The sequence below is a fragment of the Oreochromis aureus genome, linkage group 15 (assembly GCF_013358895.1).
Source record: "Oreochromis aureus strain Israel breed Guangdong linkage group 15, ZZ_aureus, whole genome shotgun sequence".
Taxonomy (NCBI): Eukaryota; Metazoa; Chordata; class Actinopteri; order Cichliformes; family Cichlidae; genus Oreochromis; species Oreochromis aureus.
In genome coordinates, this window is record NC_052956.1 from 22,964,351 (window position 1) to 22,988,042 (window position 23,692).

At 39.9% G+C, this 23,692-nt stretch overlaps 1 protein-coding gene across 3 annotated transcripts in view; it reads right to left on the reverse strand.

Moving 5' to 3' along the window:
• aig1 (androgen-induced 1 (H. sapiens)) overlaps positions 1-23,692 on the reverse strand; it is a 32,252-nt gene that overhangs the window by 430 nt on the left and 8,130 nt on the right. For 2 of the 3 annotated variants that reach the window (XM_031751604.2, XM_039598506.1), the window contains exons 2-6: positions 20,905-21,060; positions 17,457-17,558; positions 3,406-3,521; positions 2,937-3,103; positions 153-164 (exon numbers count right to left, since the gene is read on the reverse strand). In XM_031751604.2, coding sequence (XP_031607464.1) covers positions 153-164; positions 2,937-3,103; positions 3,406-3,521; positions 17,457-17,558; positions 20,905-21,060 — 553 coding nt within the window. Of the gene's footprint in view, positions 1-152; positions 165-2,936; positions 3,104-3,405; positions 3,522-17,456; positions 17,559-20,882; positions 21,061-23,692 lie in introns of those variants that run through there. The other variant, XR_005608272.1, reaches the window with a different exon arrangement.

Below are 23,692 nucleotides of genomic sequence, written 5' to 3' on the forward strand. Positions count from 1 at the left end.
GTCTTCTTCTTTTTACTGCGCAATGTCATGGATAGAGTTCAAAAAGTACGCGTCTTTTCCACGTCCAGAGAATTCGCTTGTTTGTGTTCTGGTGCTGTCCTGGGAGCGCAGGCCAGGAGAAGTCCTCCGAAACAATTTTGAAGATCACTCACCTTTGACCTTTTCTTTGAGACAGAGACAAAAGGGGCCAGATTTAGTGAAGATGGCAGGTGACCTTTATGTTACAAAAAAAAGAGCAATCTGAGCATTTTTTGAGCAAAATCATGAGCCCGCACAGAGCCACCTTTGGTCCTTAGAGTGTAGGTGACACAGGTTAATAAGCAGGTGTGCGGCTACTCTTCAGAGCACATTTATGATTATTTGGTCCTTTTAACTGTGCATTTTAAATAATATTATGTTTTTGTTGCATTTAAGAAGAAATGCTCATGTATAGGCACACTGTGAACACACAGTTACTATAAAGATACATGTTTTTGTGCAAATTAATCGAACTAAGTGACCTAATTTAATAATAAATAAAACAGAATAGCTTTAAAAATACTACAAAAATAAAAGTGATAAGCTTCATTTCTATAGCAAAGCACTCACAAGGTGCTCCACAATAAATAGCAGTATTAAAACATTAAAAAGTACATAAAATAAGTAAACATGAGGCTTGAACAAAATTATTATAAAACATTAAACAAAAGGCAGCCTTATTTACTTTTTAAGGGGAACTGATTGTGCTGATCGTAACAGGAACATTGTTCCTCAGTTTGGGCCAAAACAGCAAAAAGCAGCCAGATTCCAGCCCAGACCTGGAATCTATAACAGGAATTGATTTTCTGATCTGAGGGACTCGGGGGCGACATGTAGTGATTTTAAAGTAATCAGTGAAATTTTAAATTGGATTCTGTAGCGGATAGGAAGCCAGAGTAATTCTGCGAGGGCTGGAGTCGAGTGCTTGTGAGCGATATTTCTGCTGTGTTTTCTACTAACTGTAGACAGGAAACTGCTGCATCACTGAGGCATGTTTACAATGAGTTGCAATAATCTAATCAGGAGGAAATGAGGATATGGATAAGATGTTCGATTGCATTATTTGGAAGAACTGGTTTGACCTTTGCATTTCTAATCTGTGCACAGCGAGGCCGGACAAGACTTTTGATATACCGATTGAAACAGATGTTGACAGAAAAAATTGCACAGGTTTCTAGGGAATTGCCTCGGGTCAGTTATTAGGACACTTTCCATGTCATTTTGACTCAGGTCCACCCACAGACCAGGCATGCCGCTAAGCCAGCAGTGTTGGTGGTGAAAGCAAGCAAATCTGTCCACCGCTGTTTGGATTTGGAGTCCAAAGCTAGGGGGACTCAAAACTAACCTTTTAAATACTAAACACCACAACTGAGCTTCAGATAAACTAAGAGGATAATGCACCAGGTCATAGACACAGACTGTGACCTGCATTTTAGTTGTCAAAACATGAACTTTTTTGTAAAATTCTGTGTATTTGTTGCATAGTTTTTGCACTTTCAGTGCATCTGGAAAGTATTCACAGCACTTCACTTGTTCCATATTTGATTATGTTACAGCCTTATTACAAATGAATTACATTCAACTTCTGCACACAACACCCCATAATGTGAAAGTGAAAAAAGGTAGCTTGAAATTTTTGCAAATGTATTAAAAACAAAAACATAACATACACATAAGTATTCAGAGCATTTGCTTAATACTTTGTTGAAGCATACTCTTTTTAAGTATGATGCTAAAAGCTTGAACACATATTTATGGGCAGTTTCTCTCATACTTCCTTGCAGAACCTCACAAGCTCCACCAGGTTGGATGGGGCGTGTCAGTTCAAGTCTGGGCTCTGGCTGGGGTGCGCAGCGGCACTCAAAGAGGATCCTAAAGCCACTCCTTCCTTATTTTGGCCGTGTGCTTACAGTTGTTGTCTAGTTGGAAGATAAATTTTCACCCCAGTCCAAAGTCTAAAGTGCTCTGGAGCAGGTAACCATCAAGTATGTCTTTCTGCATTGCTGTATTCATCTGTCCCTCGACCACGGCTAGCCTCCCAGTTCTTGCTGATGGCAAACTTCCCCACAGCATGATGGAGCCACTACCATGCTTCACCAGGCGATAAACGGCGCCTAGTTTTGTTTGTGTCTAAATTTGCAAGAATTTCAAGCGAACTTTTTAAATTTTGTCATTATGTGTGTAGAACTTTGAGGAAAAAAATGAATTTAACCCATTTTAGATTAGGGCTGTAACACGATCAAATGTGGAGCAAATGAAGTGCTGTGAATCCTTACGGATGCACTGTAGAGAATGGAAAGAATCACTTACAGCAATGATAAGTGAAAATGGCATTTGTTTTATTGCTAAAGAGCAGCGTGCAGCTCCAGAGTTGCAGGTTCTGTCTTACTGCAACAATAAAAAGGTTTTCTGCTCTTAAGCGTCCATCCTTGTGTGTTTTCAGATCTCTGTTTGGAGCCTGATTTTGACTCTGTGGTCTCTGAGAAGTTTCTATCTAGTGACCGTTATTTTACAACTTCGACTGGTTCTGAATTACATTTTATTCAACTTGAAAATGACAAAATAGTTTCTTATTATTTCTTATTATTTCAAAAAGATATTTTGTGACATGAGAATTTAGCCTTGATGTGTGACAGCTGGTGTGTGCATGTATTCATATCTTTGTGGGGACCAAAAATTGGAAGTTTACTATACTTGTGGGGACCAAGAGCCCTTATGGGGACCAAACTCCTAGTCCCCACGAGTTTGAAGGGATTTTTGAGACTCAAAATGTGGTTTTATTGTCAGGGTTACATTCAGGGTAAGCATTAGGCATTCATTTTTGATGCTTAGGGTTAGGGTAAGCGGCTAGGGAAAGCATTATGTCAATTAGATGTCCCCACAAGATATAAATACCGAACGTGTGTGTGTGTGTATACCTGTGTGTGGTTTCTCCCAGATGTAGCTATTGAGGATTTCTCCGAGGACATAGAAGACACCAATTACTGCCATCATTGCACTGAAGAAGGCGACTCGAGCTACGGGTGCGATGCGCTCCAGCACCGGGTACACCCACACGCCCGTCACCTGGTGCACCCAACATGTCCTGAGCAGGCAGAGATATCGATGGGCTTTATTTTACACATCAGTTACTATACTGTACTCCTTTGGCTTAAGTTGAACTAGGGGTAGACTGGATGCTACACTGACTGTTACTGTATTCTGTGGCATAGTAAAATCAGTAGATATCACTGCAACGCTAAACATACGGAAATTGTTTTTCGATTACATACTGCACCTTTAATTCTCCCATTCGGCTAAATGTCAAGGCACTTCACTTGTTACTTATTTAGGACGTGTGGTGTACACGGCATTTATTGAGTGCTGAGAAAAGTAAACATTCATTACCAGAGGATATATCCCACACCGAAGCAGCACACCGCCGCCAGACCCCACGACCTGCTGGGATACCGATGGTGGGTGGTCCGCATCTCGATGATGATGAAGGGAAGAACAGTGGTGTGCTGAGAGAGTAAGACAGAGCGAAAGAGAGGGGAACACATGAAGGTAAGGATAGCTTCAAAACAGTAAACATCTTTCTGGCATTCATTGAGAGGTTTCACTTGAACTACCCAAAACCGACAAAAGCAAAAATGGCAATTAGGGAACTGGAATTCAAATGTAGGGTAGGTACAATATTCATCCCAGCTATATCATGGAACAAGGCTCAGTGCAGACTTTAATCGAAAGATGGGAAATTGACTGTTGAAACTAGTTCAATCTTTGAAAAAGAAGTGCCTTCCTTTTCAAAGATTGTTTTATATTACTAAACCAAAGACTTCCAGTTTCAAAAAGTCGCAGTTACACAAAACTTCAGGAAAAAAGTTGACAAATCTTACAATCCTTACAGGACAAGAAGGTTACGGCTTAGTTTCAACCATGCTGTGCTGAAGGCCACTGAAACACTAGCATGGTAATTAACATGGCTGGAGTAGATTGGTGAGACTGAAGATTTTTGAGACTGAGATGATATCCTAAAGGTCTGTTTAACTGAAAACTACTTTATTATTATTTTTTGTTTGTACTGTAATTTAATTTTTTTACCAACATGATAATGTTGAAGATCATAATGACGTGGATAGGAAAAAAAGAAAGGATTTTAAAACACTTTTTGATTGAAGCCTAAGTTCTTTTATTTAGAGACAACCACCTAGTGGTCATTTGTGGTACTGCACATGAAAGTAGCCAAGCTATAAACAGCTAACACTTTGTTATTATTGTTAACATTATTGAAAATAATGAGGACAGAGCCATGACTCTATTCTGCTCTGTATTCCTTTATCCAACCAGCAAAACTAACAAAGAAATAATACACTATCCACTACACAAAACCCAGCATTCTGAATGTGGCTGTCCCACAGGGGTGTGTCCTCAGTCCCCTCTTATACTCACTTTTCACCCATGACTGTTCACCAATCCACACCAGTAACACCATTATAAAATTTGCTGATGACACCACTGTCATAGGACTGATCGACAACAACGATGATTCAGCCTACAGAGAGGAGGTTCAGCATCTGAAGCAATGGTGTGACGACAACAACCTGCATCTGAACACAGCCAAGACCAAGGAGATGGTAATCGACTTCAGAAGAACAAAGCGATCTGAGCACTCTACCCTCTACATTGATGGGGAGGAGGTAGAAAGGGTAGAAAGCTTTAAGTTCCTCGGAGTCCACATCTCGGCCGACCTTACCTGGTCCACAAACATCTCCCACCAGGTAGGGAAAGCACAACAAAGGCTGTACTTCCTCAGGAAACTACGTCAGGCCCAATTACCCCAAAGACTGCTAGTAAACTTCTACCGCTCCACCATTGAGAGCCTTCTGACTTACTGCTGCACACTCTGGTTCAACTGCTGCACTGCGGAGGACAAGAGGAAACTGCAGCGGTGGTGAGGGCAGCAGAGCGGGCAATCGGCACTTCACTAACCCCCTCAGAGACATCTATACTGGCAGACTTCAGCAGAAAGCCAGCATCATCATCAAAGACCCTCGCACCCTGGACACTCACTTTTTCCCCCTTCCCTCTGGTAAACGCTACAGGTCCATCAGGTCAAAGACAAACAGACTCAACAGAAGTTTTTACCCACAGGGTGTCAAACATGCCCTACCTCCACCCTGATTGGAGGATAACTGCACTGCCAACACTCATGGACATTACACCTTATTTATAAATCGTATTTCTGTTTATACTTCAATGCAAACAACACCCTTACCTCTTTAAACTGTATTTATTATAACATTATTTAGTATAGTTCCAACAGCACCCCCCCCACTCAATGTGCAATATCACTGATCACACTGCACCTCTCAATGCACCTGCTAGTTAGATGGCATGTATGTGTATGTATATAGATGTAAGCGTGTATGTGGAAATATGTGTGTGTATGCATGTACGGATGCAAATATGTATATGTACATATATGTATGTGCGTGTATGTTTGGAGGTGTATGTATAACTTGTACATATCTTTCTTGTGTAAATGTAAATTTGTCATTGTGTAAATACTTACACTATTGTGTACTCCACACACATGGAGAGATGCCAAACTGCCTTTCACTGTTCTTGTAACAGTGACAATAAAAAGCTATTCTATTCTATTCTATTCTATTTAATTTTTTTTTTAATTGATTCATTTCTGCAGTCCCAGAAGTCCCAGAAAACTGGAAAGAAAAATAAAATAAGATCCCTGTACTCTTTTTACATTACATGTAACCCCAATTGTCACTGGTTTGGTCTGTTTTTAATTATTCATTCATCTCTAAATACAGAATGCGTGTGTGTTTGTGTGTGTGTGTGTGTTTGTGTTCGGGCACCAGAGTTATCCATCTAAACACCAAAGTGCCATTTAACGGAGGTCACGACATGTGGTGCTATTTTCTCTGAAGCCATTTGTCACAAACACATGAGAATTGTCATTAATGTGACACACTCACAGCTGTTTACACACACACAAACACACACTTCCTGCATGCTTGTAACATCTGTCTTATTCATAATCCACCAAACATCAGTAGTTCAATCATTTCATCTCACTATTAAAGTCCACTAGTGTGCACTACTATCCAGCAGGGGGCACTCACACACATGCCTACAAACGCAAAAATCAAGCGTAATTGTCTCAGTAGAGTTTAAACCTCTTACTTCATTTGCTCTCACAGGAGCACAGCTGTCGATCGGTGTGTGTGTGTGTGTGTGCGTGTGTGTGTCTGTGCGTGCGTGTGTGCACGTCTAACCTGAGAAGAGTCAAACTGCTGAGCTCTTTAGTCTACAGCAGTTGAGCTTGTTGGATTTGTTATGTTAAAATAGGATGATGTTCCCAGACGGACAGCTGGGAGTGATCCTGTTTGTACGATGCGGCTACAGTGGCTGTAAACGCTGGTGCATTTAATTCAAGTTTCTTAAGAATTCTTTTTAAGGAAATTCATAAACGATAAATGCCTGCATCAGTGTGAACAGCTAAAAATCCAGTACTCAGCCACAAACTGAAGCAACAGCTGTAACATAGCCGCAAAAGACAACAAAACTGTAATTCAATTAATTAACTACACAATTATGCAACAGTATCCAAGCTTCACTCAACAAAGTAACAGATTAGCGGCTCCTGTGCGAGTGACTCAGCGTATCTCAGCAGGTTCATTGTAGGAGATGATCTCTGCTGGTGTGCGAGAGAAGTCGCTGCAGTGACAGAAACTGAACGCTTTCAGGTGCCACCTTAGTTTACTCGTGCATAAAGTTCAGATAAGCAGTAAATTATGAAGGAAGCATATGGATAAAAATAAGTAGCCTTAAAATGTAAATATTCTCTGCCATTTATGGTTTCCTCTTTAAATTCACATGCCAGCGTGGGCCAGAAGTTACGAATGCTAATGCGTGCCACGTTCGTCATGCATCTCTTGATATCTGTAATCGGGTTTAAGACACAGATGTACAAAATGTTCACTTCCTGGTTCAGCTTTTTCCTCTCCTTTATCAACACTGATGCAGGGGTTTTTTTTCCCTGGAATAAAATTCAGGAGAAAGCCACAACAAGTCCAGCTATTTTTTTATGTTCTATTGTCTTTATCACCATTTTATCATCAACATTCGACAACATCTTTGACTTTGTAGGTGGTACTCATAGGGATCATTTTGTGCAGAAACAGTCATATGAAATGCCATTTTTATGTGAGAACCTGAAGCGGAAAGATGGGTTTAACAGAGGAAGTTGATAACTTCTGCCATTATCTCAGATTGGGTTTCAGCTGAGACAGAAAGATCGGCTGAGTTTTTTGTAGTTTAGCCCTCTGCTCTACCTTCTGAGCTGCAAATGTCTCAAATAAATCAGTATATAAATTTCGACAAAGGAAAACAATAAGTGACCTTCAGATTACAGCAGAATTTCAGTGTTAAGTGTTCAGTATTAAACTTCTCATTGTCTGAGAAACAGGATGTGTATGCAGCACACATGCCAGTAAGTAACAACACTGCATCATTTACAGAAAACAATCATTAACAGATCAATAAGTGGAGTGGCCCGCACTGATTAGCATCACTTTTGTTTTTCCCAGCCTAATTAGCTGATCTTGTGGCTCTACAGCCAGACTGAAGAGCAGACAGAGCTAAGTGATGGCTGGTGCTGGATTTTTTTTCCTTTTTACAGTTCATAAATACATTTCAAAACCACCACCTTACAAATAAACGAATGAATCTAAAAAGAAAAAACAGCAAGGAAATCAGTAAGTGGTAATCTTTCCTTCAATCATCAACGGTAGCATGACTTTTGTGGCTTGCCAGGCTTTAATCAGAGGCTTGCATAACACCAAATGATTATATAATAATGCAGCCAATACACATAATTCCTAAAGTCCCTGAAAGCTACACAGGCTACAAACAAGTGACATACCCATACTCGCTGCAGCTTACAGCCTTCTGAAGAACCACAAAGTGCATTTGGACTAATGAGCTGATCACGATTAATCTGGGGTGATTATATATGTACACTACAGTGCAATACAAACATGTAGACTTTTCATGTTTATCTCAGTCAATGCTTCTGAATGAAACTGGAGAAAATTGTCCAGTCTGGCCACAGTGCTATTAAGCCGTTTCAAGGTCTCTTGCTAGCTAACATGTGGTGCACGAACAATGAAACCGGATTTATTTCTAATCAAAGTCGCAAATCAAGTGGAGCGAAATGAGGGAAGCTGGCAAATAATAAAAAGAAAAAATTGAAAAAGAACTCTTACGTACGTCATTGTTAGTTTTCACAAGCTTACCATTTAATTAAAATATTTAAAAATTTAATCCATGTGACTAATTCTTTCATTTATTAAATATCATATTTAAAAGTGAATTTAGGCAGGATGCATTAGGCCCACTCACTGGCTGTGAATTCACCGGACAACGACCGGCACCATTCTCTTATGTGTGCAGTTGGACATCATAAAGTCTTTGCACTCAGGAATTAGCAGGCAAAAACAACAGATTATTCGCTATCTATCTGCTGTATATATCCACAAATATGACACAAGTACCTTCTTCAAAGAGGTTCAGAAAAGTTCAATGCTGCTGTGCATGTCTGAAAATGGCTTTAGTTTCTGTGTCTGTAGGGAATCAGAAAATGTAGACATTCAGTTACAGTTTCGCAATTCTCAAACATTCTAAGTGGTTTTCACAGCAAATTGAAAATTTCTGAGTATCTATTTGTAAAAGCAGCACTGATCTGTACACTGACCGCTGTGTCAAAGCCTGACCTTGACTCCTTTTCAGGCTTCCCTTGAAGCACTCGGAAAGGTCAGAGTGGAGATGCCAAGAATGCACAAACTGAGTAACAATATAGCTCTCTCTCCTAGGGTCTTAAATTCTAGGTTTCTCCTCCTTCATTATACTGTACACACAGACACACAAGCAAATGTCCTGACGCTGCATTTTTCCCCCGTGTGCCTCAGAGGAATTCCAGTCTCCCGGTCAAGTATAAGTTTAGTATCTGCTGAGAGGACGCGTAAATAATACTCCCTTTATTCCCTCCGTCCTTCTCGCTCTCTATTTTTGCTCCTGGGTCTCTTCCTTTGTTGTCCTCTCTCTCACCCTCTCTATGTCCATCTCCCCCCAGGAGGTTTGCGGTTTCACTCCAGCTGCCAGCTTTCAGCCTCCGTGGAAAATCCCCCCTCGCCGGCAAACAGCAGTGGTGCGATCCTGTGGTCTGGGGCTAAAAATGGGACAAACCATCTCACACAGAAATACACAGCTGGGGGCCGGGTGGGGTCACATGACTGAGGGCAGCTTCACGAGGTCAAACATCTTCCAGCGGCAACGAACCGCTGAAACTGACGCATCAGAAAAAAAGCTTTACTGTGGGAAGAGATTTAAAAGGAAACCATCTGACTTGCAAGTTAGAAATTCACCTCCAAAATCAAAAGAAAACATTTTATTCGAGAAACACTAACCATGCTGTTGATTGGCTCTTGAGAAAGGTGCTACAGCTGAAGTTATGACACTCAAGTGGTAGTTAGTATAACAGGTAGGCAACTTTGGTAATTTTTGCATCACTGCCATCATCAGTGGGTTTTAAATTAAACGATCAAGATGTGACTGAAGTGCAGATTTTCAGTTTTAACTCAAAGGCTTAAAAAAGTATTACATTGACTGATTACAAATTACAGCCTTTTTTAGTCAGAGTACTCCTCTATTTTCAGAAGCTCAAAGGTAACTGAACAACTGATTGACAACCAGTATCATGACCAGTTGAGGACTGTTTCCTTGTTATTCCAAGACAAATTAAGCAGACAAGAGATCTAAACTTGCACTTGGAAGCATTTCGCAGGAACTGGAAATATGAGATCTAAAGAAGGAATGGTCAGCTAAGCAACAGCAAATGCCTGGAAAATGTGGATGATCGCAGAATTCTTTCCATGGTTAAGGAAAACCCGCTTCCCAGCATCTGAACAATTCAAGAATATGGTGCACCTACCTCAGTGGAGGTATCATTCTCCAAGTCTACAATCAAGACATGCCTTCATGAATGGAAATAGAGAGGTTTTACAAGAAGGTGCAAACTGGCTACACCCAAAACGACAAGGTCAGATTAGACTTTGCCAGAAAACACTTAAAAGAGGCTGCAAAGTACAGAGAAAAAAATCTTAGGATAAACCAACTAAGGGTTTATTAATGATGTGACTGCTGACAGAAGGAGCAGGATGAATTCTGAAATGAATATGTTTGGCTAACCTTGAAAAAATAAAATTCATGATTGCATTAATTGTATCCAGGGATACTGTGGTGGGCATTATTCCCTCAGAGTAACTGATGATGAAAGTATTAACTGGTTACAGCTTGTTTTACTAGCCGTGTCCACTTTAATCAGTTTAATTTTCCCATGTGTTTATTTAAATTTATGAGAAATATATAAATGGTGAATAAAAATATTGAGCGAGTGACATTCTAGACCAACACAACTTCTTAACTCTCCACAATAACATCAAATTGATTCTTTTATTAAGTTGAACTGACACTTTTCATATCTTTGCAAACTTTTGTAACTTGAAGAGAATTCAAAATAAACTTTAGTGGGTTTGGGGGGGGAAATATTTCCCTCCCTATAGTTACAGCTTTAGAGTTTAAGCAGTCAGAGTGAAGCAGCTGATGCAGAGCTCGTTGCTTAGTCTTTTAACCCTGCACTGATAAAGGTTTTTAACTGAACTCCAGCTGAACTCGGAAAATCAAAAGATAAGTCTCCTGTTGACATTTTTCTCAACAGCTTTCCAACTAAAGGAGCTTATCATGTCACAGAGGGACAATCCAGTTACACTTTCTATCACTCACTGAAAACGTGTATGAACTTGAATGATCCTGTGGCAACACTGCCAGTATTTATCATGTTTTTCTTGGAATATGCTGCACATTTAACACCAATATTAAGGTTTCTTTTAGCTATCTTCTACTTCTGAAGCCTACACCAGAGTACTGATATTTAATAAAGCCAAATGCTGAAAATGTTTTGATAAACTTGGTGCTTTGCATCAACTAAAGGTAAGTAAGACAAAAGTAGAAGTGAAAGCCCTAAAAAAATGATTTACAGTATCTCAAGACATTTGCACAGTACTGCACCTTAAATAACTGTAATAGTAAAATTGGCAAAAGCCTGCAGCCTAAGTAGCATTTTCAATTTCCCCAAATCAAAAATGATGCTTTCAGTTTGCTTGTTTTAATCAACCCACAATTCTAGCCTCCGAAATTAGTCAGTCTTGGATAATAAAACAGCAGCAGCTCACCTTCTCACTGTGGAGAAGCAATTTCTGATAATTTCCTCTCATTTGACATCAGTGTAGCTCCACATGATATGTAAAAGGTAAAAATAGGTTTTCACATTGGCACAGCAAATGAGTCTGATGAGCACACACAGAGTGATAACGATGCAGGCTGAGCAGACAAGAGATGAAGGTTAAGTGTGGATGCTGAATGAGGCTTCTGTGTGTGTGTGTGTGTGTGTGTGTGTGTGTGTGTGTGTGTGTGTGTGTGTGTGTGTGTGTGTTGTGTGTGTGTATACTGAAACTCCACAATGATTTCTCAGATGTAAAAAAACAGGTGATCTTCAACCAGAAGAGCTTTAATAACAAAGCAAGGACAAAGTGTGTGTGTGTGTGTGTGTGTGTGTGTGTGCCATAGGTCGATGGTGTCAGACCCAGTGTGAGACTATAATCCCCTGTTGCTAGGAGAAACCTTGTGGTGTGTGTGTTTGCCTTTATAAACTGCAAGATTAACAGAAAAAGAAAACACACACACTATTAATCTGCTGGTTTTGCTACACTTATGAACGCATTGCTTTGGCCACAATGGAGAAGCCTGACCCTGAGTGGGGCTGGGCCAATTCCTGTTTTAAGTATACAAGGAATGAATGATTAAATAAATAAATGACGGTCAGTTTTGTTGTTGTTATTTGTGTAGTTTTCCTAGAAACCAGCACTAAGCATGACGATGGAACAGGATCCCGACCCCTGAATCATATCATCAAGATTTAGTGGGTTTTTTGTACATATATTCTGCACATTTCCTGAATTTATTTCATCTTCAGCGTGCAAATCTCTGCTGTGTGCTGCTGTCATTTACAGTCATGCTAGTTGGAAGCCTTTCTCTCTTCGCTCTTGACTACCATGTTTCACAGTGTGCGCTTCTCACAACAGAGTTGTTAGAGTTTTATATCTTTTAAGACTTCTTATTTATCTTTATTTTATTTTATTTTATGTTCCTTTAGTTTCCACGGTTGTTTTGCTTGTTTCACTTTGTCTTCAATTTTTAAGAAATGCACAGTAAGACAATAATAAAAACACCAGACACAGTCAAGCAGGGTCTCTAGAGGTGGACCAGTAACGCTATTGCTTAATTACCTATGAAAAAGACCTCCAAATTGTTACTTTCAGTGTAAAAAAGTTTAACTACACATTTAATCCCTGAAATGTCTTAAGAAAAAAAGGCAATTTTAATAATACCTCTCAGTTTCTCAACATTATAAAGGAACAAACCCCTGTTGTAAATGGTGAGTAAGAAGGAACTTTTCTTTTATTAAATTGAATATTAACAATAAAACAAACTAATTTTCTTGCAGTTAATGGTTTATCAGCTTCTCTGGTATGTGAAGTTAATTCTTACCTCCTCTTACACACAATGCAGAACCAAGCCAGTCCACTGCCAGGGCTTTAAAAAATGTATCTAAGATGCTGGTTTTACATAAAATACATGAACATCCCTTTAGTAAAAGGAATGATTTATTCAAGCCCACCTAATGTAGGATACTTAAGACTAATACTGATGCTAATATTCAGTGATTCTGATATATCGGGTGATATTTTTTTACTTTCATACAACGTTGCAATGTCAACACTCAAAGCATGGCTGAAGGGTGTAAATACAGAAACTGACAGATCAACAAACAGCTAATATCAGGCGATAACATCAGTCAGCTGATAAATCTTTTTTTAAAAGCAAGAGTTTTTTTTTTCTTTTTTTGATTCCCTCTCATGCAGTTGCTTTTGTTTTCTTGCATTTTAAAAATGGAAAAATGAGAGTTTGAGCTGCACTTGTAAATGGGTCAAGATTGACATGAAAATAAAATTTAAGTTACACAAACTGTGCCTTAACTAAATTAACGAGTGAAAGCAAAAGTAAAAAGGAGGACAAGCTGCAAAACACCAAGGTCCAAAAGGGTGGCGTACCACAGTCTCCAGGCCCCATCACGGGATGAGAACCAAGTAAAAATAAGATGAAAAGAAAATGAATCTACAAGTTAAAGAAAAAAAGAGCACCACATTGGAAACAGGAAATGAACCATGGTCTCCTGGCTGATAAACCTGTCCCTGATACTCCCACCAATCATCCACCCCACTTTGCACAGCACTGCGAGAATAGCAGAGAAATCAGTAACATTAGTTATTCTATTACTGCAAGTTTAGCAAAAGCATCCCAAGCACGGTCAATCTGAATAAAACAACAGGGCAAAATAAGTCTCTTTCTCATTTCTGTACCCCACCCATCCCCCTTGTGCAGTCAACTGAGGGGAAACATACTTAACTTTAATCCCAAACCCAAGCCTGCAAATGACAAAAGAAAGCAATCTGCAATCTGTGTGTATAAACTCATTGCATAATGAGCATTAGCAAACAGCGGATAAATCACGACAGTTCAGTTACAAGCCTGCAGGCAATCTTCTTTTTGTTAACTTTCAATTATCTTCTAGCTGTGAGAGTCAGACACATTATTAAAATATCATGTCTCCTCTTTCTCCCTCGATCAACATCACTCAACCCTTCCCTCCTCCAATGGGAACGGCCATACGGTTGCCGTGGTAGCCCAGATAAACAAACAACAGCGATACCATGGAATACCGCAAAATATTTACAACCAGACTGGACTCACACACACACACACACACACACACACACACACACACACACAAAAGACTCCTCACGTTTTCTGTGTCTAAGGGACACGCATGCACGAAGGCTTTGGTAGTGCTCTGGTTGTTTTGGTCTTTGGCGATGGCACCATAGCAACAATTCTATTACATCAACTCCTGGAGTATGATACATCAAACTACACACACACACACACACACACACATGCCATCTTTGTCTTTTTCATTTCAGCAAGCATTAAGGGGAACGATCACCTCACACGCCTCTGTGGATCACTTTCTGGCTGCAGGAAGTTTCATGAGGTTTTGCATATCACAGATGGAGTTCTGGAAAATTTTCCGATTATCACTCGCAACACACACAGCTGACAGCGCTATCAGCCAGGAGGTGTGGTGTGCTGGTCGTTGTCTAAACATGAGATTAAACCTGCTTCCTCTAGATGACAAATCAAAGCGACCCGCCGCTCGCTCTATTCAAATTCAGAGGTTCACCAGCATCAGTGTTCTCCACTGATAAGATTTATCAAGGTTTATGGAGTTATGATCCACTGACATGACTAATAACCCAAGGAGGACCAGCTTTACATGTCCTGCCATACAGAAACCTAATATGGCGATTCATCAATCAATAAAACTGTTTAGTGCCACTTCTCCCACAGCAGGCTGAGGAGAGGGTTTCTCAAACATCCTCCAGGTTCCCATGACGGTCCTGAGGCAAATTCCAGGGGAAAGATGTATGAGTCCTGCACCTGATGTGCTCACCCAAAGTCCCTGATACTGTGCATAAAAGATAGAAAAAATTTAGACATTGCCTGTCTCTGCTTTACATTTTACGTCTTTGAACATCTATTATTCTACACAGAGGTCCTCAATTTTGTTAAAAGTTCTTTAGCTGACTTGAGACAAATGGGATCACACTTTTAACCATTTTATTTTCTTAACTTGGGGACAAATTCTCCCTCTCAGTTTCAAATCAGATGAGTCTAGAACTTGTAATGTCTTTTTGTGAAAGTGCACAATACTATACAGAGACACAGCCTGTCAGTGTGGAGTTTACACACTTTCCTGAAGTCTGTGTGGGTTCTCAGGCTTCCACAGTCCAAAGACAAGCTTGTTAGGTTAATTTGTGATTGTAAATCAGCCACATGTGTGGATGTAAGCATGTAGCTGTCTCTCTGTGTTAGCCCTGTGACGGCCAAACCACGTGTCCAGGGTGTACACCCCACCTTTCACTCTATGAGAGCTGCCATAGGCTTCAGTGACCCCTATGAACAACCTGGGCTGAAAGAAAACCTTAATGGTTCAAATTAGGTCCCAAAAGCTGCAGTTCCTCTAATGACCACTAGAGGCTGGCTCAAAAATGTGGGTCAATCCCCACAGACACACATGTTAAAAAAGCCAATGTAACTGCAGAAATAAACATGTTTAATGGTTTGGGTCTTTAGAGATTGGGCAGATGTTTGTACCAACTCACTCATTTAAAATGTTTGGATTATTAGCGATGTGGTCACCAGCTGTATCAGCTACTTCTAGTAACTCAACTGGACCCCTTCATGAAGTTATAACCAGGGGTGCACATAAGTGGTCCGCAGGTGCGCATTCGCTGTCAAAATAAAAGACGCGCACCAGATAAGAAGTTGGAACGCGCGTTTGCGTACATAAGATTTTCTGGAGGACGACAGACATTTGTTTAGAACTCTTAAAGATGACGCCGAAGTAAGCTCATTTAAGAAATTACTTTGGCGTTCCTCCACCTCCAAAGAAATGTCAGAATGAGTCCGAACCGCAAAAGAAGCGCGTATTCTCGGAAAAGTGGTTGCAGGAGGTGAGCTGGCTTCAAACAAATGATGAACGCACAGAGATGTGGTGCAGAATATGCCGTGAAAATCCCACTCTAGCGGACAAAAACAGTGCCTTTTATATGTACGCAAACGCGCGTTGCAACTTCTTATCGGGTGCGCGTCTTTTATTTTGACAGCGAATGCGCACCTGCGGACCACTTATGTGCACCCCTGCACATCACAACTTTGATGTGCACATCACAACTTTGATGTGCAGTTTACGGTTAGTCTACACAGTGCATCCATACAGTTTATAGACACAACTTGCTGATCAGGCTTCTACCACTTGCTGATATCTCAACTGCTCATGGTCAATTTTGGCTCCAGGATGCTAATGGCTAAGCTTTGGCTATTATTTCAGCCCTAGAAAAGGGGAGGACTCTAGTTCCCAAACATAAAATGGTTTTACTGGTCTGCTCAGATATGTTCCACAATGTTTTCTGCTCAACAGATGTATCACCAGCTTGGGTGAATATTGAGTATGCATCAGTACCAAACCTTCCATTACAGTTATATAAAGCCTATCAGCATATTGGGGATACCCCTCTCATTTCTCACTTCTCCCTCACAAGGGAAAACACCTATTTCAGAGCAGGGCGGGCAGATGGTGGTTTCAAAATATGTGCTGACAAAAGTGTAAAGAAGACAGGAAACCTTTGTTTGAATGGTAATTATCTTTCACTTGGTGAGCTGTGTCAAAATATATGACATTCCTAAAATGCACATTTTGAGGTCTTTTATTTCATCCAACTCTGAACTCCCACTATCATCTGAAAATCCTACACCTGAAAAAGAAAGATTAAACTTATATGTTTCTCGCGTTCTTCTTTGATGTATTATGATTATGAGGTTAGGTAAAGCCGTTACAATACAAATGGTTAATGAGAACTCATATGAACCCCAGAAAAGCTGAATAATTGGTCCCAGCATCCCAGACACATGTTGAAAATGTTCGTGAGGAAAAGCAGCTCTGGCTAACTGCATGTTGATGTGAGGAAATACGCTTCATACAGAAGAAGCTACGAAGAAAAAAAATGTGTTTCTATGGGTATGTATCCAAATAATTTTACAGTTAATTTGAAGCACTCAACTTTAATTTGGACTACTCCAGGCTGGGAGAATGATTCTTATCATGGAAAAATATGGAAATACATTACCTTCAATTCATGTGTGGATGAAAGGAATGGCTTCTTGTATTACAAACTAACTTATATCATCAGAGGGATAGCAGCAGAATTTAAAAGCACGAGGAAACCTCTGCTAGTGACTCTCAAGCATCAAAGTGCATTTTAAATATGCTTTTGTAAAATACACTGTCTTCTGTGACTTTTTTTAATTATTAATTTTTCTCATTGAGCGATTCTTTGTTTCTTTAATCATGACTTCTATAAGTTGGATGGTTTGCATTTGATGTTAAGTATTCATTATTATTTATCTAAAGTTGAGAAGAAGAGGAAACTTTCTTTCTAACCAGTCAATTTTCTCTTAATGTAATTCTTTCAGACCTTGATGATCACTTTATATTAATCCATTGAATTTAAATACATTTACTGCATCTCATCACTTTCCTTCACCATCTACCTCTACAACTCGGCCTTATGTGTTGTAATCTCAGTAAGTCATATGATCAGTTGAACCACAACATCTGTAGAGAAAATCCAACTCACCATGCCGTGGTTGAGCCACTGAGGAATGAAGTTGTCCAATAATTTGGGGTAGACCAGTTCCCTGTCATACATGTAGAGGCTCCAGAAAGTAAACACCACAAACTGGAGAGAGAGAGACACATACACATAAAAAAACAAAAAGTTACCAACTAAAGTGCAACATGCCTTATGGAAAACACATCAGTGCCAGATAATTGGACATGCAGCACAACGTTTCTGAACTACTCCTGCCCACACAACGTCTGCTCTGTTGTCAGGTCAGTGATGAGAAACATTCGTCATATCCACCACTTACATTTTATTACACTCTGTCAGTGGTTATTTAATATGTTGAAGGTACCCCACTGGGACTATTTACCTTGGAAAATGCAGTTAAGTGTTACAGAGACAGCAAATTCAATGTTTTTGAGATGCTACATGAGTAAAAAAGTCAGCAGAAAGTGAAATCTCAGTATGATTTAATAAAAACAGACAATAGAGAATCATCAAGAGGCAAGCTCCAGGACTAAAAAATGAAATCAATGCGCAAATGCAGTTCTTCTAATGGCCACTTCAGGCAACAGCAAGTCAATCACCAAGAACCTCTTGGTTCAAATAACAGTTTTTCCTTAATCCTATGAACTACACTGGTTGTGAATATTATCCACCTCATCCTAGAGTTAAACTGTAAGGGTTAAAGCTTTGCCTCCACTACTTCAAGACACTGGTTTGGACCTCTTGACCATGTTTGTGGTCTCGGTGCCTCTTGGAGCATTTTAAATTAAATTATTTTAACAAATATTATTGTTTGTTGTGAGGTACAGACTATCGAAGGATTGTGTGCTTTATTTTTGGTGAGTGAAAATTTAGTACTTGCTAGCACTAACTAGCAAATATGTGTGGTGCACCTGAACAGTTTATGATTCAGCTTATAACCATCTCAACCCAATTTGGCAGCAGTCTGGGAGTCTGGAACTGAGTCTGGGAACCAATAGGTGACAGCATCCATCTTTTGGATTCAATCTGTTTAAATAGAATATGCATAAGATATGTATGTTGTTTATCTAATTTTTAATTTAACATGTGCATGTAATAATTTAACATGTGCATGCATGTTGACTACTTACATCTTTTAGTTCTTAGGCAGTGAAAACCTGGCCCCTGGCACATGCATTAGGCTACACTCTACTTTTTACCTACTGTTAGAGATACATATACACTGTCCTCATTTATCCATTGGGTAAAGAAGGACATTGGAGGGAGACACATGAGGGTCATCTGTGATAACTTCTGCATGTCTTCTGTAAACCAAAAACTTCCCAATGATACATGCAGCGATTGCAGCAATCAGATTTCCCACATGACCTGAATGCACCATAAGCTGACCGGCTTCCAGTCTAATGTATCTTCACGGTTTGGATCAAGGCCAGTCCAGGTTCTGTAAGACGAGGATGGAATTACCTGACAGGCGTCTGCGTTCCAGTTTGAGGCATCTGAACCAACCCACCTCTTTTTATACCGTGACTGACGTGTTCTCTGTTTCAACAGGCCAGTGGTGGCGGGAAACAATGCACGCACTTTGTCCCCTGTTGGGCACCCACTATTTTCCACCACACCATACCGTGTGGAAATGCCTGCAATATATGCACACTCCACACTTATGCATGGATAGAATGCACAAATGGAGCTATAGCAACATATGCACACACTTCCTTTACCAGACGGGCAAAGCTTCAGACATTACCTGTGGTAATGTAGTAGTTACACCTGTTGTGCTGTATATAACCTAAACTGTGAGGCCAATTCACACACACCAGTTAACAGCTTCTACAGGTGTGTGTGTGTGTGTGTGTGTGTGTGTGTGTGTGTGTGTGTGTGTGTGTGTGTGTGTGTGTGAGAGAGTGAGTCAGAGAAAACCTGTTCCTGGCTGGAACTCTTGGGTTACTTGGGTTTAGAGATCAACTGTGTTTGACTAGTGTCTGGTAGTCTATAGCATGAATATTTATGATCTTGTGCCAGTGCGTCTAACCCCGGGACACAGTAATAGTCAGGTAGCCACACAAATTCTCCAGTATGCCGGCTGGGGGCCACGTTGCCTACTAAAATCTTGAATAAAAGTGTGTGTGTTAAGCAAAAGACTGCCAGCCTTGCAAAAAAAAAATGGATTAGACAGAGGTCAAAGTCTGGCTGTCTGGATGACTCGTCAGTGCTTTCTCCGTTCTGTTCAGCGCATGATTGAAAAAGATGAAGCACATCATACCATTACACCCATTTTTGTAACCTCAGTAAATTTTGACATCAAGTTAATCTGTGTTCTTTCTCTTTACACAAACTCTCACAAAAGGAGTTCACCCAGGTATATGAATGTAGCCAAAGTATATCTGGTGACTCTTTTCAGCATTTTTTTTTTCCAACTAACTGAGTGAGCAATCACAGCTGTTGAACTTCTTTCACTTTTACTTTTAAGTTTAAGTTACTGCTAACCAGCCAGGACCCTTTTCATCTCATGTTTCCCTACTAACACGCTGACAATCCATAGTTGTGGCAGAGCAAAAATTGGCTTTTTAAGTGATGATTTTATTTATTAAGGAAAAAAAGCCATCTAAACCTGCCTGACTCTGAGTGAAAAACAGTGAAACATGAAAAACAAATATTAAAAATACTAAGAAACCAAGAAGGGGGAAATTGGTTTTATTCTCCTATTTCCTAGTTGTTTCCCTTTAGTATGGCTTATTCTTGTTTGCCTTTTTTTTCTCTTTTTACCTTTTATTTCTTTTTATAATGTCGATATTATATATTTTGTTTTGTTTTAAGGTTGCTTTTAAGGTCTAGCCAGGAACTATGGATGAAAAATTAGCCTACGGCTAACACTGGTGCATTTACAGCAATGTTTAATAATGAACATTGTTCCTGTTACAAATAAACAAATTAAATAAAAAAAGTTAGAAACAATCATTGTTGGCACCAGACAGCATTTAGATATCACGTTGTAAACTGTAGACCTTTGTGCTTTGCAGTGTGATCGTTTGCAGATACACGGTGTAATGAGATTTTATAGCTCTGATATTTTTAAATAGTTTATTGTTGTTGTTATGTGAACCATCAAGGTCAAAGGCTCTCGGGCTTACCCAACCATGCGCCAAATCAGAAAAAAAGCTCAATTTAAAGCATCATTCCCTGACATTAATCACCCCATGAGGTGAGACTGAAAATGTCAGACAATTTTTATGCGGTTGACATTAACAATTTCCATGATTACAGGTTGGTAGGACACTGCCACCACCCTCAGGAGTGGAAAAAAAAACCAAGGGTAAGAGAGACGTTAAAAAAAGGGGAGCATGGCGGAGAGTTGATTATACTAAAAATGGATTACTCCGGCCTTCGATTCCTGCAAGGCAAGCCCATCCATTCCCGGGCTATTGTGTGTTTGCCTGTGTACGTGCTTGCCTATGTGCATTAATCCTCTCACCGCTCCGACAGGGAAGGCCAGGACGGCCATCATCCAGTCTCGCAGGCCAATCAGCTTTCTCAGCTGCCGCTCCTGCTCCCTGCTGTCGCCTCCCTTAGTCAGCAGACTGGACACATCGATCAGGACACACAATCCGAAAAACACCGCCTGGATCACCTGCAGGGAGGAACAGGGGGAGTTCAGCGAGCTCTTTCGCAGCACAAACACTTTCTCACAACAAAGAGATGAAGAGAGGAGAAAAAGAGCTTAGACGGTAGATTTTTCAGAAGAAAGAAGAAGAGCCAAAGAGAACAGACTGCAGACAATCGTTAACTCTTTCACTGCTCACTTCTCCAGTCAAACTCAATAAAAGGGGTTGAAAGAAAAAAACAGAGTTACGAAGTCTTATGATTTTAATAAATGACCAATGTTATGCTAATTCCATATATATTTATATCTGCCACCACTCACCTGAAACTGTCATGCACCAGAGCAACAACACAAACATTATCTGCTATAACTACAGTTTCAAGCCTTCTCTGGCATTAACATCAGTACAAACGCTGTATGCTGGGAGCTTCTTGGCATTGATTTCTATGCCTGTAGGAGTAATGTGCAGGTGGGCCAGTGTTTTTGTTCTTATCATTTCAGTTTCAATTCAATTTTATTTATACAAAGCTAATGATTAAATGCAGAGAGGCGTATAAACACATAATGCGTGTTTACCAGTTCAGCTGCTGATTAACTCTTCAGTTAGAAGGGCTACGACAGCTACCATGTTCAGTGTAACAGTTTCTCCCATAGACTTCTATTCAGAGTTATTTGAGTGCTGTATCTCTATCATTTTAGTAGTTCTGGCTTAAGTTTGCTTCCAGCAACCAACAAAAGCCCACAAATATTCTCTTAGCAGTTAGGATTGGGTTTAGTAAAGACCAGCTGTTGGTTTTAACTAGTTTCAAGAAACTGGCACGGTGTTAAAAACTTTGTACGAAGTTCCTTTAAAAGGGGTCAACACAGTGGGTAGCATTTATCTGCCAAATATGTGGAAATCGCTTGAGTTTGTTGGCAGATCAAAAAGTGACTGAACAGACTTTCTTGGTGTGTGCGCTGTGTTCTAGTAGCTGCATTTTCAGCAGCGTAAAAGCAATTTAGCAGCAGATTAAAATCAGTTATAACATATATACATTTTCTGCATCACTAAATTAACACATGCACATTCCCCCGCCAACGTGACGCACAGTTTGCGCTTCATTTAGTCGTTTCAGTGAGGTACGGTTTAACAGCTTGCACGTGTAAAGCACAGAATCTGTAATGTACTTAAAAAACGACCGATTTTAAAGTGAAACTCAGAACAAGCCTAACCAGTTTGTTCAGCAGAGGTCACCATGGTGATTTACACAGTTAAAAACGCACACGAAACTCTGCCTTTAAGCTCTACAAAGCTCGCAAAGCCATTAATTTTGCTTCGAAGTACAACAGAGGGCACTCTGGAACTTCACTGTTGGCGTTACTCGTGTTTGGAAAACCACAAACACAACAAGCCGCAGATTCAAGTAGAGTTGGGCTGAGCGTAAATGAAGAATCCGCGACTTTTTGTGAAAGTGAAGATTATTAAGATTAATTAAGTTGGTTTTTTTTTTAAATTGCACTGTTATATCTTTCTAACAAGGACTGATATAAAAGTACATTAAAAAAAACTGTTATAAAAAATGTTTCGATATTATGGGTCTGAGAAAAAAAATGTCAGGAAAGATATTGATTTTTTATTACTACTTTAATTACTAAATATCATTATTGTTTTCTAAATATCCTACATTGGTCAGTCTCTATCATAGGTGCACAGCTCTGGCTGTGAGCACAGAAGCTCCATCCACCTGCTGCTCAAACCTTCTAATTGTGAGGGACAGCCAATCACAAGAGTGTTTGCAGAGAAATAGGCAAAGGGGGAGGAGCTAAAACAGCTAGGACAACTAAGGGTCATTTTGAATCAAACCTGCTCTTGTGTCCAAGAATAAAAACATGGAGCTGGAATCCAACATAATAGGTCCACTTTAAAAAACTTGAAGTTTCAGTGGGTTTTGCTCTTTTCTTTCTAAACTTAATTCAGAAATCCAGTGAACAAAAATCATTTGCTGCCTGCAAAAGGGAGGAGGGATATTTCCAATTCATGCCCATCACTTAGCAACAGTGCTCTCAGACTTGAAACACTTACATGCCAAAGACATCCTGCACAGTTCCTGTGTTAAACAGAACCTTACTTAAAAGGCACTATAGTGTAGTTACTGTATATTGAGCAAAGATGGTGAAATATACATGACAATAGGCCATGCCATAATAAGATGCAAAGACCCTGAAAAGCTTTCCCTTTAAACAGGTACAGTGAAGAAACTAGCAGCTATAACTGGCTATTATTGTCGCTGATTACCTAAAACATATAGAAAACAGTTGGAACAATCTCTAAGGGCACTGCTGCATGAATCCCCATGAGCAAAAATGAGCTTAACAGCTCTCAAACTGACTTCTGGAGTGTTTGTCCAACATAAAAGAATCATCCACCAGCAGGAAACACTGTGACCTGCGTGCAAAAACTATTCCTCACGAAATGCACAATATTTCAATAAAACCACACGTGGCTTCTTTCAACATGCACCAAAAATACTTCACACTTCAAATGCTCGATTTCAAAAGAATCTCCATTAAGTGGGCTGTGGTGAAGGAGAAAAGCAGCTCTGTATATTTTACCCATCTTTGCGTAAGGAAACACTTCCATCAACATGTTCGCAATGATGGATGTGACCTTCGCTTCCAG